This window comes from Mastomys coucha, unplaced genomic scaffold, assembly GCF_008632895.1.
Source record: "Mastomys coucha isolate ucsf_1 unplaced genomic scaffold, UCSF_Mcou_1 pScaffold18, whole genome shotgun sequence".
NCBI classification, from domain to species: Eukaryota; Metazoa; Chordata; class Mammalia; order Rodentia; family Muridae; genus Mastomys; species Mastomys coucha.
The window spans coordinates 48477988-48490034 of NW_022196900.1; the positions used below are offsets into that span (position 1 = coordinate 48477988).

At 40.9% G+C, this 12047-nt stretch overlaps 1 protein-coding gene across 1 annotated transcript; it reads right to left on the reverse strand.

The window, feature by feature from the left end:
* Nucleotides 1-6653: 6653 nt before the first annotated feature.
* On the reverse strand, nt 6654-11073 carry Klhl9 (kelch like family member 9). The gene has a single exon (XM_031377828.1). The coding sequence runs from the start codon at nt 10552-10554 to the stop codon at nt 8701-8703; it is 1854 nt and encodes a 617-aa protein (XP_031233688.1). The 5' UTR covers nt 10555-11073; the 3' UTR covers nt 6654-8700.
* Between the last annotated feature and the right edge of the window lie 974 nt (nt 11074-12047).

Consider the following 12047-nt stretch of genomic DNA (forward strand, 5'->3'; position numbering starts at 1 on the left):
ATATATGTTTTGGTTTTTCTAAACCGGGTTTTTTTGGATCGCCCTGGCTGTTCTGGAACTCACTCTGTAGCCCAGGCTGGCCTCAAACTCAGAAATCTGCCTGCCTCTGCCTCCCAAGTGCTGGGATTAAAGGTGTGCGCCACCACCGCCCAATAAGTGTATCTTATAATAGGGTGGGAGATAAAATCATGATCATCCCAAAAGATACAGGAAAAAAAGATTTGATAAAATTCATGATAAAAGCTCTGAACAAGGGCTATGGAATTAGTTCAGACCCCAGCACCATGTAAGGGCCAGGCACTGTGGGACATATTCGTACATCCTGTGCTGGCACAGGAGGGCAACAGGAACATCCTGGGTGCTTGTTGGTTAGTCAGCCTATCTGAGAGGTTTAGTGAACACCCTGTCTTAAAAAAATAAGATGGTGCTGGGCAGTGGTGGCGCACGCCTTTAATCCCAGCACTTGGGAGGCAGAGACAGGCAGATTTCTGAGTTCGAGGCCAGCCTGGTCTACAGAGTGAGTTCCAGGTCAGCCAGGGCTACACAGAGAAACCCTGTCTCGAAAATAAAACAAAACAAAAGATGGCAAGAACAATAGAGGAAGACAGATGATGCCAACCTCTACCCCTTCACTGACACACACACAGAGGAGTAAATGAACCTGTACACCCTCATATATGCATACACACACATTTGAACTCTGAAATGTGTGTGTGTGTGTGTGTGTGTGTATTGGGTGGTGGTGGTGGTGATGGTGCACACTTTTGATTCCAGCACTTGGGAGGCAGAGACAGGTGAATCTCTAAGTTCAAGGCCAGCGTGGTCTACAGAATGAATTCTAGGATGGCCAGGGCTACACAGAGAAACCCTGTCTTGAAAAACCAAACACATTATATATATATATATGTATGTATGTATTTGTAAAAAAGTCTTTCGATAATATGTAGAAAGCCAACAACCAACTGAAAAGGGAAGGAGAATCAGGAACCTGACAGTGGTAAATCTCAGAGCTCTTCCTCAACATAGTACTAACAATTTTAGACAAAAGCGATTTGTGAAAAGTAATAAAGGGCATCCCAAAAGAGGCCAAATTATGCCTGTTGACAACAAAATGGTCTTATCCATAGAAAACCCACTTCCTCTCTCTATTAACAGAAAGTACAAAGCTCCACTGAGCACTCCAGTGTCTAATTAATCATAGTCATGTCCTCCTGCTTCCCGAGGGCATTCACCATCCAGATGTCTCTTACTCATAAGTGCTCCTTGCCAAGTGTGCTGTCATTTAAATGCAGTCAGTGCCTTTTTAGATAGTGTGAAGACAACTGTATGACCTATGATTTGGTTTCCCTCCTATGGCACTGTTTTCTATAGATTGTATCAGAAAACATGAATATTGTTTCTTGTTTACAAGAGTCTCTCTTTAAAAGAGTAGATAAACTCAACTCTAGAGTAGTAGCTCTAAAGGGAAATATAAAGAGATAAGGCATATGTACTTGTGTACAACTTTTGAAGTACAAAAATGACATCGAGGATCAAACAACTAAGTGTTAGAATTTAAGGGACAGATTAACACTCGGGTAGGTTTTTTACTTCAGCTGCGGGCCTTGGATGAACACATCCTACTGGAATGGAATTGGACATCTGCCATTTTCTGAGTACACTGATTTTTCATTCCACTAAGTGAAATGCTGAGATCATCTATGATCTGAGTTCCTTAAGTGAAGAGTGGAACCAGAACTTGGATAAAAACAAAGTCTGAAAGTCTTGGAGGTATTGTGTGAGAATCCCACAAAGCAGCTGCATCCTCCAGGCCAGTGGGGTCAGTCCTATATTGAAGGTGTAGGTCTCCAGTTACTTCTTTTGTTGTTGTTTTTTTGAGACAGGGTTTCTCTGTATAGCCCTGGCTGGCCTCGGACTCAGAAATCCACCTGCCTCTGCCTCCCAAGTGCTGGGATTAAAAGCATACACCACCACTGCCCAGCTCCAGTTACTTCTAAGCTCTAAGTCATGGCTTGGCTCTGAGCCATGGCTGGCAAGCATGAGACATCACAATTCCATGCCAAATCAGGAACTTGCCCTTGTTTCAAAGACAAGATTATATTTGTAGGTTTCCTCAAGACAAGTAGACAAAAGCAAATCCCAAGAGGCTCAGGCTCCCTCTGTCCTTCTGACACAATCCTGAAGACCTCAATGGTTTTAAGACCTAAGAGGCTCAGGCTCCCTCTGTTCTCCTGACACAACCCTGAAGACCTCAATGGTTTTAAGACCTAAAAGAATCTCTGGTTATCTGTTTCATACGGGAAATACAAGAGACCTGAGCATGGAGAATCCAGCCTAGCTGCTAGAGGCATGCCCAAGCAGCCAGTCTCCACAGAACAACACATAAAAGTTGTGCCTGGTGTGCATGAGAAACCTCAGCAGGGTGGGAGGGAGGCATGAGATCCCGTTTTGATGAGTTGGATCTCATTTACTAATATATTACGTCAAGACAGTAATATTCACTCAACCCACAGACATTTTTCTGCTTCAGTTATAAAAGACATTTTAAAAAGTAGAAATCCTACTTTTATGCAGAAAGAAATGTTATTTTTATATGTAATAACTAAAGCTTCTCTTTAAAAAAAAAACTGTTATGCTGTCAGAAGTTATTCTTTACATATATGGTCAGTTTCCAGTTTCTATTGCTTGCTAAAGGCAAAGGAAGTTAAACACCGACTCAGACTCAGGTACACAGTGCCCTTAAACCTTTACTCTCTCCTCAAATCAAGAAGGAACATTAATCCAAAGATACTTAGTCACAAAACACTTTCAGTATCTATGCTCCAGCAATTTACTTATATTTGTGAGAATGTTAGTTAAGTTAAAGATTTTACTTTTTCTAATTGAACACTCTATCAAGGGAAACAATTCTAATGGAAAAGTAATTAGGTAGAAAGCTTTCCGAGGCTCTGAAGGAGATGAATAGAACATCAGTTGACCAAACCCATTTTACTATTCCTTTATAGAGAAATCATGTGTGATGGATATTGATTTGATCTTAGCCACTGCATGCGTTGGAAACTAATATAAAATCACCAACCTTGGAACTTTAACGGGTATCAAATGTATTTTCTACTACCTATTCCCACGTCTCTACTGACTGTCTACCTGTTGCTTCTGAGCTGCCAGTCTTGTAGGGGGTGGACGAGCGAGCACTCACTTGACAGCAATAACGGCTGTGACAGGGAAAGTGCAGAATCATGCAGCACACGAAGACTGTGTGGGTCAGCGAAGTTTCCAGAAGTTATTGTTAAGCTGACATCTCAAGAGTCTTTAAAATGTAACCAGGCTACAGGGATTGGGGATGAGATCGTGTGAGAGCCAGTGGGGTCTCACAGAAATAGAGGAAAATAAAAGTTTAAGATATGCAGACATGGAAGTAGAGAGAACAGAAGTTAGAGTGGGAAGTAGAATGATATTATGAAAGGCTTTGTAAGAAATTGGGGTGTTAAGAGTTGGCAGGCATGGTTACAGGAACTATAGAAACGTCTCAAGCACCTTACTGCTGTGGCAAGTAAAATTAGATTTTTCTTGCTTATCTCCAAAACCTGCCTTCAAGTTAGATTCCACATTTCATGCAGAAAGAAGGGTGGGAACCTATTAGAAAATAATTATTGTATCACAGGAGAAAACTGAAGTTATCCATGAGTTTCAAATTGCTAAGGGTATAACTAAATGTTAAGACTAACAGTTAAGGGCGGTGGTGGCACACGCCTTTAATCCCAGCACTTGGGAGGCAGAGGCAGGCAGATTTCTGAGTTCGAGGCCAGCCTGGTCTACAGAGTGAGTACCAGGACAGCCAGGGCTACACAGAGAAACCCTGTCTCAAAAAACCAAAAAAAAAAAAAAAAGACTAACAGTTAAACAGAGGCATTAAAAAGACAGTGCTTGTTAGGCTAGATGTCATACACTTTTTGATTCCAACACTCAGGAGGCAGACAGATCTCTGTGTGTTGAAGATCAGACAGAGCTACGAAGTAAGAACCCTACCTCAGAAATAAAAAAATAAAAATAAAAAATTAAAAATAAAAGATAGTATATATTGAATTGTGAAGATGCCTTAGAATCCATAATGGACCACGCACGAACTGGTGCACATTTGTGCTATAAATACAGTTGGCACTATTGCAAATACTTTTCAGGAATCTAGGAAAACTTAAACTGTTCAGACTTATACTGAGTGTGTCTCCTGGTAGCACATGGGCTAAAGTTTTATGTATAATAATTAAAAGTTGAATCAGGTTTACTTACAGTGATGAAATTTTGGGATTAGTCAAATATCAATATACAGAAATATAAAATCTACGGCACTTTCATGAAGTTATATACTACATGGACATAACATTTTCAAACAACCTGTTTGAATTATTGACTAAACTAGATTGAAAATCTCAACTAAACTGCTGGGTGGGACTGGAGAGATGTGTACATGAATACACGTGACCCACACACACACACACAAATTATAAAATTCCATTAGTCACAACTACTGCCTAACTAATGAATGCTTCTCTGTGTAAAGCAGTTTTAAAACACCTCCTCACAACCCAATACATACAATTGTTTTAGATTTGAGTGTTTTACCTGTATGTATGTATGTATGTATGTATGCGTGCATGTATGTACGTGCACTGTGTACTATGTGCTCGTCTGGTGCCCACAGAAGTCAGAAGGTAAAATATCTAACTACAGTTACTTATGAATAGTTAGGAACCACCATATGGGTGCTGAGAATTGAAGCCAGGGCCTCTGAAAGAGCAAACAGGTATCTTAAGTGCTGACCCATCTCTCCAGTCAACCTCAACAAGCTCCAAGGTAAGAGGAAACATGAATCTTATCTATGTAAACATACCCCCCAAAGTCTGTGGCAGACTTTGATTGAGCAAAGGATACTTTGTAATGTGTAGAAATGTTCTTCATAAGAACAAAGTACTTTCAATTATGAGCTAGAAAAACTTTAAATGACCAATGTATAAACTACATTAGAAAGAAAGAAATAAAAATCAAGTCTGGATTTATCAGCATGAAAATACAATTTATCTTTTTGGTTTTGTTTTGTTTTTTTTCTAGACAGGGTTTCTCTGGCTGGTTTCCTGGAACTCACTCTGTAGACCAGGTTGGCCTTGAACTCAGAAATCCACCTGTCTCTGCCTCCCACATGCTGGAATTAAAGGCATGAGCCACCACTGCCCAGCCTATCTTTTTGTTTTCTAACAGGGTCTCCCTATAAAGCCCTATAAGCCCTGACCTTAAATGCCTAATCCCCTTTCTTCCATTCCTCGTTTTTGACATTACAAACATGCTTCACAACTTCCAAAAGAATCTACTTTTCATAATGAGATGCATTTGGTAATTAAGAGATAAATTTCATGCATATTATTTCTTAATATTTACACATGAAAAACTAGGCAAGTCATGGTGATCATAGTTTATCTATGAAACGAATTGGCAGCTTTAAAAATTATTTGCCAATGTCTTTATATGTATGTATGATGAACTCAATATTCACAGGGTTTATAGCTGGCATGTAAAATTAAAGATAACTTATTTTCCTGTTCATTTTGTAGAGCAAATCTTACTTTTATACCAGGAAAGCTTGTAAATACTGTTGAACATTTACTTGGAAAAACTAAAACAAATGTTAAAAATGCTTTGTAGTGATATATGCTTATTATTTCAGTCACTTAGAATTTCCATCTTAACAGAAGTTCTGGTTATAATTAGTAATAGTAGTATAGTATCAGCCAGCTACTTGTATGATTACCAAGAAAGCCATCAACTATATACAACACTGGAAAGTAACAGGAGAGGTGTATGTATAAGACTTAGGATGATGCAGATGGAGCAATCTGCTTACCTGGGTAAGGAGTACTTGTTAATTACAGAACAAGAATGTCTCCAGGCAGTGGTGGCACATGCCTTTAATCCCAGCACTTGGGAGGCAGAGGCAGGTGGATTTCTGAGTTCAAGGCCAGCCTGGTCTACAGAGTGAGTTCCAGGACAGCCAGGGCTACACAGAGAAACCCTGTCTCTGAAAAATCAAAAAGTCAAATGTGCTAAGAACAAAGAAAAGCTTTTTACAACACTGATGCAGATGGAGCAGCGTGTGCTTACCTGGACTAGGAGTACTTGTTAATTACAGAACAAGAATGTCAAATGTACTGAGGACACAGAAATGCTTTTTTGGCAAAAGGAAAAGCATGCACAGAAAACAGGCTTGCCATAACAGCTCAGCATGTGAGAACCAGCATGAAAAAGCATTATATCAATTCCATGTGGCATCAAAGTGAGGGGAGGCCCTAGGTCCTGTAAAGGCTTGATGCCCCAGTGTAGGGGAATGTTGGTAAGGCGGGAGTGGGTGAATGGGTGGGGACAGGAAGGGACAAGATGGGACAGAAGCAGGGGGACAGGGGTTTGCAGAGGAGAAACCGGGAAAGGGGATAACATTTGAAATGTAAATAAAATTTCCAATAAAAAAATAAAATAAACCATAGGAAAGTTATCCAAAGGTCAAAATATAGAAGGGACAAATTTGGTTTCAAAAACTACTGAACAGCCTCCATTTGTAAAACTAAGAGTTTGAGAGGGAGAAAGAAAAAGGCAATACAAGAAAATGTCAGTTAAGTAATTTTATTATATAAAGAAATCCGGTAACTTGATATGAAAAACAAAGCAACTCCAAAAGATATCACAAGGAAAAGGACATTGACATTTGACCAAAGGGAAAATGTAGCTATTCAAAACACACAAGTATTCAATCTTGGTATTAGTAAAAGAAGAAAAAAAAAAAAATCAGGATGCAATTTCTTACTTGCTTATTCAATACACAAAGTTAGTAGCAATTTTTACTTTAACTTCTAAAAGCACTCAAATATGTCTGAAGTTAACAACAACAAAAAATACAGTCATTTAAAAAAAAACAAAGTATGAAAATTCTGTCAATGCAGAAATCATGAAAAGCATTAAAATGAATCAACACATGTATATATGGGCAGTTAAGTAAAGTTCTGATGCCAGAAGCCAAATCCTTTTCCTTTGTCTGAATTACATTAAGGGACTGCCAATAGTATTGCTCCTGATTTACACTCTGGCACTCTCCCAGGACTAGACACGCTGTGTGTGCGCGTGCACGCTATTTTTTTCCTTCAGTTGAACAATTTTCCCAGGAAAGTACTTATTTAGTATCACTCATTACCAAGGGACACTATAATTCCATTCATCTGGTAAGTTCCCTTTAAGATTTTCCCATGTAATTCTCAGCCAAGAAGTATTCCCACAGTATTGAAGACTGAAGGCATACTTTAGCTGACTTCTTAGGGGATCTGAAGTTGGTTCTATTCTTGAGTCAAGGCTAAAAAGGCATATTTCTGATTTGATGCAGAATAGGGTGTATCTCTGCTCAGATCACAGCCTTGAGGCAGCTCACATATTACAGGCTGCTTACCAGCTACAGCAGCACCAGAAATCACTCAAAATCACATAATAAACATGTCAGAGTGACTGAGGCGGGAGACTAAACTTAAAATCCTGGAGCTTTGTTGAGAATGCTTCTTTGCCTTCCTAACTCCCAAATTTCACAGGTAAAAGATTAAAAAAGAAAAAAAAAAGGCCGGGAGGTGGTGGCTCATGCCTTTAATCCCAGCACTTGGGAGGCAGAGGCAGGCGGATTTCTGAGTTCGAGGTCAGCCTGGTCTACAGAGTGAGTTCCAGGACAGCCAGGGCTATACGGAGAAACCCTGTCTCAAAAAACAAACAAACAAACAAACAAACAAACAAAAAAATTCTTTGAAACTTGCCTTCTGCTAAAAAATCTATATGAATGAATGTAACTACAGAATACACAGAAAAACTAATTAAACTTCATTTAAAGAAACAATTCCATTAAATGACAAATTTGGCTGTCAATTTGGTTTGTTGTAGCCCTGAGCTACCTAAATTCTGTTTAAGACTTTAGACATGGAATCTCTGGCATTGAATTCTCACTGAAATAAAATTAGCTGCTTTCTGGAAGAAAAATAAAGTCATGTTCACAACAGTTGAAGTTTCGATCAAGTCTAAAAGTTTATATGTATGTACACATAAATTTTTGTGTGAGCATGAATATCTGACTAGTGTACACACCTATTATTTTTTCTCCAGAGAGATAACAAGTCCTGACCTGTTTCTTGTAGTTTATATCGTTACTATTTCTGTCTACCTAAGAAACTTCAACTATTCTAAGACTAATCACACAGCCTAGTTAACAGATTGTCCAAAACTATCCAAGGAGGTAGCTGCACCTTGGCAATCTTTATTTTAGGTTAGAACAGGGGACCTCCATTTAATGTTTCAGTCAAATCAAATGTTTCAATTTTTTAGTATAATAGACATAATTACACATTTACTATGATCATCTACAATTTGACATATGCAACACCACAAAAACATCTAATTTTCTATATCTTTTTCACTTGTTAAAACAGCTGAATATTATTTAATACTTTTCAAAATGCACTTGTTAGTCATTTAATAAACAATATGAAGCCAAACCAAAAAAAAAAAACCAAAAAACAAAAAAACCCTAAGTTACCTTTTTCTATTAACTGTAGCAATAAGGAGAGACAATTGAAGGGGACGTACAAGACCACCCATGATACACTGAAAAGGTAGTACACCTTGGATCTAAGAATGATCTGAAGGTGCTGAAAGAGGTGATTCTCTAGAAGGTGACCCAGGGTTTTCTTCTGGTGGAAAAACTGTGAGAGTGCAAGCCCGAATGCCACCAAGCGACTCTGGAAGATCAAAAACTTTATGCCACTCATCTTTTTCTGGGTCGTATTTCTGGACAATTTCTACCATGCACCGGTTATTCCAAGAATATCCACCAACAACATAGATTTTGTTTTCAAAGACAGCAACTCCAACATCACTCTGACCTCGTAGCATAGCAGCAATTGGTGTCCACTGGTCCAGAGTTGGCGAATAGTATTCGCAGCTTAGGACATCATCATAATCACTTGTTCCTCTGAAGTGGTTGCCACCGATGACATACAGCTTGTCTCCAACTGTACACATGCAATGCAGACCTCGAACTGTAGTCATAGGAGCCTTCTGTGTCCATTTGTCTGTATCTGGGTCAAAGCACATGAGCTCATTTTGGAAAGTGTCATGGGTAATTCCTCCGGAAATATACATTAAACCTCCATATACTGTTCCAGCATGGCCATAGTGGGGTTCACTCATTTTTGCAACATAGCTCCATTCATTCATTCTTGGGTTGTAACACTCTACTGTGGCCAGTTCACCAGCTGCACTGCGCCCACCAACTGCATATAAATGTCCTTTGAGGGCACTCAGGTGAAAGAATGTGCGCTTTTCGTTCAATGATGCCACCTGCATCCATTTATTATAACGAGGATCAAATCTGAAAACTGTATCAACAGCAGTTTTTCCTTTTGTATCATAATTACTCTGACCACCAACTACATAAAGGAAATTTCCAATAACAGCAATGCCGTGCTGGTATCGAGGAGCATCCATGGGGGCTAACGACTTCCACTCCTGCGCCCTTTCATCGTACATTCGTAACTCTTTACTCACAACTAGCTGTTGTCTCAAAACTCCTCCTAAGGTAACCAAATGAGTAGAATCAGACCGAATGGCAGTTCTGTCTGATTGCATCACTGGCTGCATATATGGCATCATCTGGTAATTGCTTGCTTCCAAAAGTAAATTCACACAGGTATTGTCTGTTCTCATGAAATCTACTGTCTGCACATAGTTGATGAGATCCTGTGGCGTCATCAGTGGGAAGCGGATATTCTTCATTAATTTTGCAGCACAGTCCATCCGAGGGTCTTCCAGCCTCAGCCAGCGACAGGCTGCCTTGAAGAGTTCGAGTTCAGAACAATGCTTGAGACTATTGCTGGAAAGCACAAAGGCGAGCCGTTCAAAGGGGAGTTTGAGAAACTCCCCTGTACTCAACAAGGCTGGGAAGTTCTTCAGGATGAAATTATTTACGTACTTATCCACTTCGATAAGATTATAGGTGTTGGCAATCCGTCCTACTTCAACACAGTTATCTAAAGAGACGCCTGAGATAAGAAACACTTTACAAAAATCCAAAACCGGCAAGATTTGCAGAAAGCTGGCAGCTTCAAGAGTGTCCTGAAGATTGTCCATATTAAGAGACAGTTTTGCAGTATAAATAAAATCAATGATTTTCTTCAGACCAACTTTGTTCACGCCATGAAGCTTAATGCACATCAAATCTTTCTCTTTCATTCCTCCCGTGAACATGGCCTTGAAATAATCACTGGCAGACGCCATCATGGCTCTGTGGACCGGGAAGATTTCCTCCCCGTCGCCAGGCACCAGAGTCACGTCACAAAGCAGCCCCTCGATTCTGAGCTGATCAAAGCCTTGCAATACAACCGAGCTGTGCGTATTGCTGGTAAAAAACCGCGTAGTTCCAGCCTTGCAAGGCTGCAGGTGGGCCGAGACGCCCATGTCGCCGTTACCGAGAGACACCTTCATGGGAGAACCCAGAGCTCGACCCGAGCTGCAGGCCGCAGACGTTACAAAGAGAACGCTCCGGGCAAACGCGGGCCTGCCGAACGAAGGGCGCTGAAGCGGTCGCAGCAGCAGCACCGCTCTGGGCACGCTGACGTCCGCTCTGCGGCAGCAGTACGCACCTCAAATCTGACAGGAGAGCGGGTGAATCATCACCCGAGGCAGTTACGTGACCGCTTCACCGCGTCCGGGCGGCCCGGGCTGTCGTCCTTCGCCGCGGCGCTCAGGGCGGGGGTGGGGCCTCCACGGCCTGCGCACCCCGGCTGCCGCCCTCCAAGGCTCAGCACCTCAGCGAGCAGCGGCTGCGTCCTCTGCGATCCCCGCTGGGTCGCCGCGGCCACCAACTGGGCTCGGAGCAGGGCCTGGAATTCCGACGTGGGCCTAGAACGGCGGCGGCCTAACACCGACACCCAGCCCGACCTTCCGGAAAGGCCGAATCCCAGGATCCCCCGGGCTAGGAGCGGCTGCACAGCAATTGCGCTTGCGCGGCTGACCTGGCAAGGGGGCGGTGGATGGGGGAAGGGCGCGGGCGGGACTGGGGGCGGGGTTCCGCCCGGCCCGCGAGGCCTGTGGAGGGGGCCATTACGTAAGCCTGCAGGAATGCGCGTGCGTGTGCTTAAGCTTGCGGTGGTTGGTTTTCTTAGCGCTTTTCAAGAGCGCATTCTTTGCAGGATTGACGCTTCTGGTCTTTGCCAGAAGAACAACGAAACGCAGCCTTTGTTCAAACAGAAGAATCCTGGCAGAGGAAATCATTGTATCGTTTTAATTTTTTTTTTCCTTCAAGAACAGTTTTACAGTTTGCAGCACACTCAATGAACAACTCAATTAAAATGTTGATTGCAAAAGGGTTTTTTTTTTTTTGAACATTTAAAACACATGACATTTAACTTGTCACAAATATTGGTCCTAATGATACATTTTGAATATTTGGCAGGAGAGATAATGCCTTCATAAATACGGTTTTCAGGGTTTTGTTTTCCAAGCACTATTTTTAAAGGGTTACAGTTTCCCAGTAATTAAACAAGTTATAGTTTACTTTGTCCACTGTTTTCTCCAGAGTGTACAAATGTTGTCCTCCATTGTCTTATGGAATCTATAATAAGATCAGAGATTTGAAAACAAAATTTTATCCTGATTTGGATAATAATAATATTTGGTAGAATATTCAAGTCAATGTTTACAAAATATTGTTGCCCTTTGGGTTTCCCTTGTGTTGAACTTTGTTTTTATAAGTATTTTTATTAACGTGCAGTTCTTCAGCTACTAGCAAATGTTAGCTTTGATTTGAGATTAAGTATATAATTTGCCATAATTCTCTATTCTCAAAGTTCTAAATACTTCTAGGGTTTACTTGTATGCAAACTAAGAATATACTTATATTCTTCTGTTCCACTCCTGGCTTTTTTCTAAATGGCATGTATCTTACTGGATTTTTTTGTTGTTGTTCAAGATTTTCG

Coding starts and splice junctions, on each gene's coding strand:
- Klhl9 (XM_031377828.1), bottom strand. CDS start 10,554: ATGAAGGTGTCTCTCGGTAACGGCGACATGGGCGTCTCGGCCCACCTG.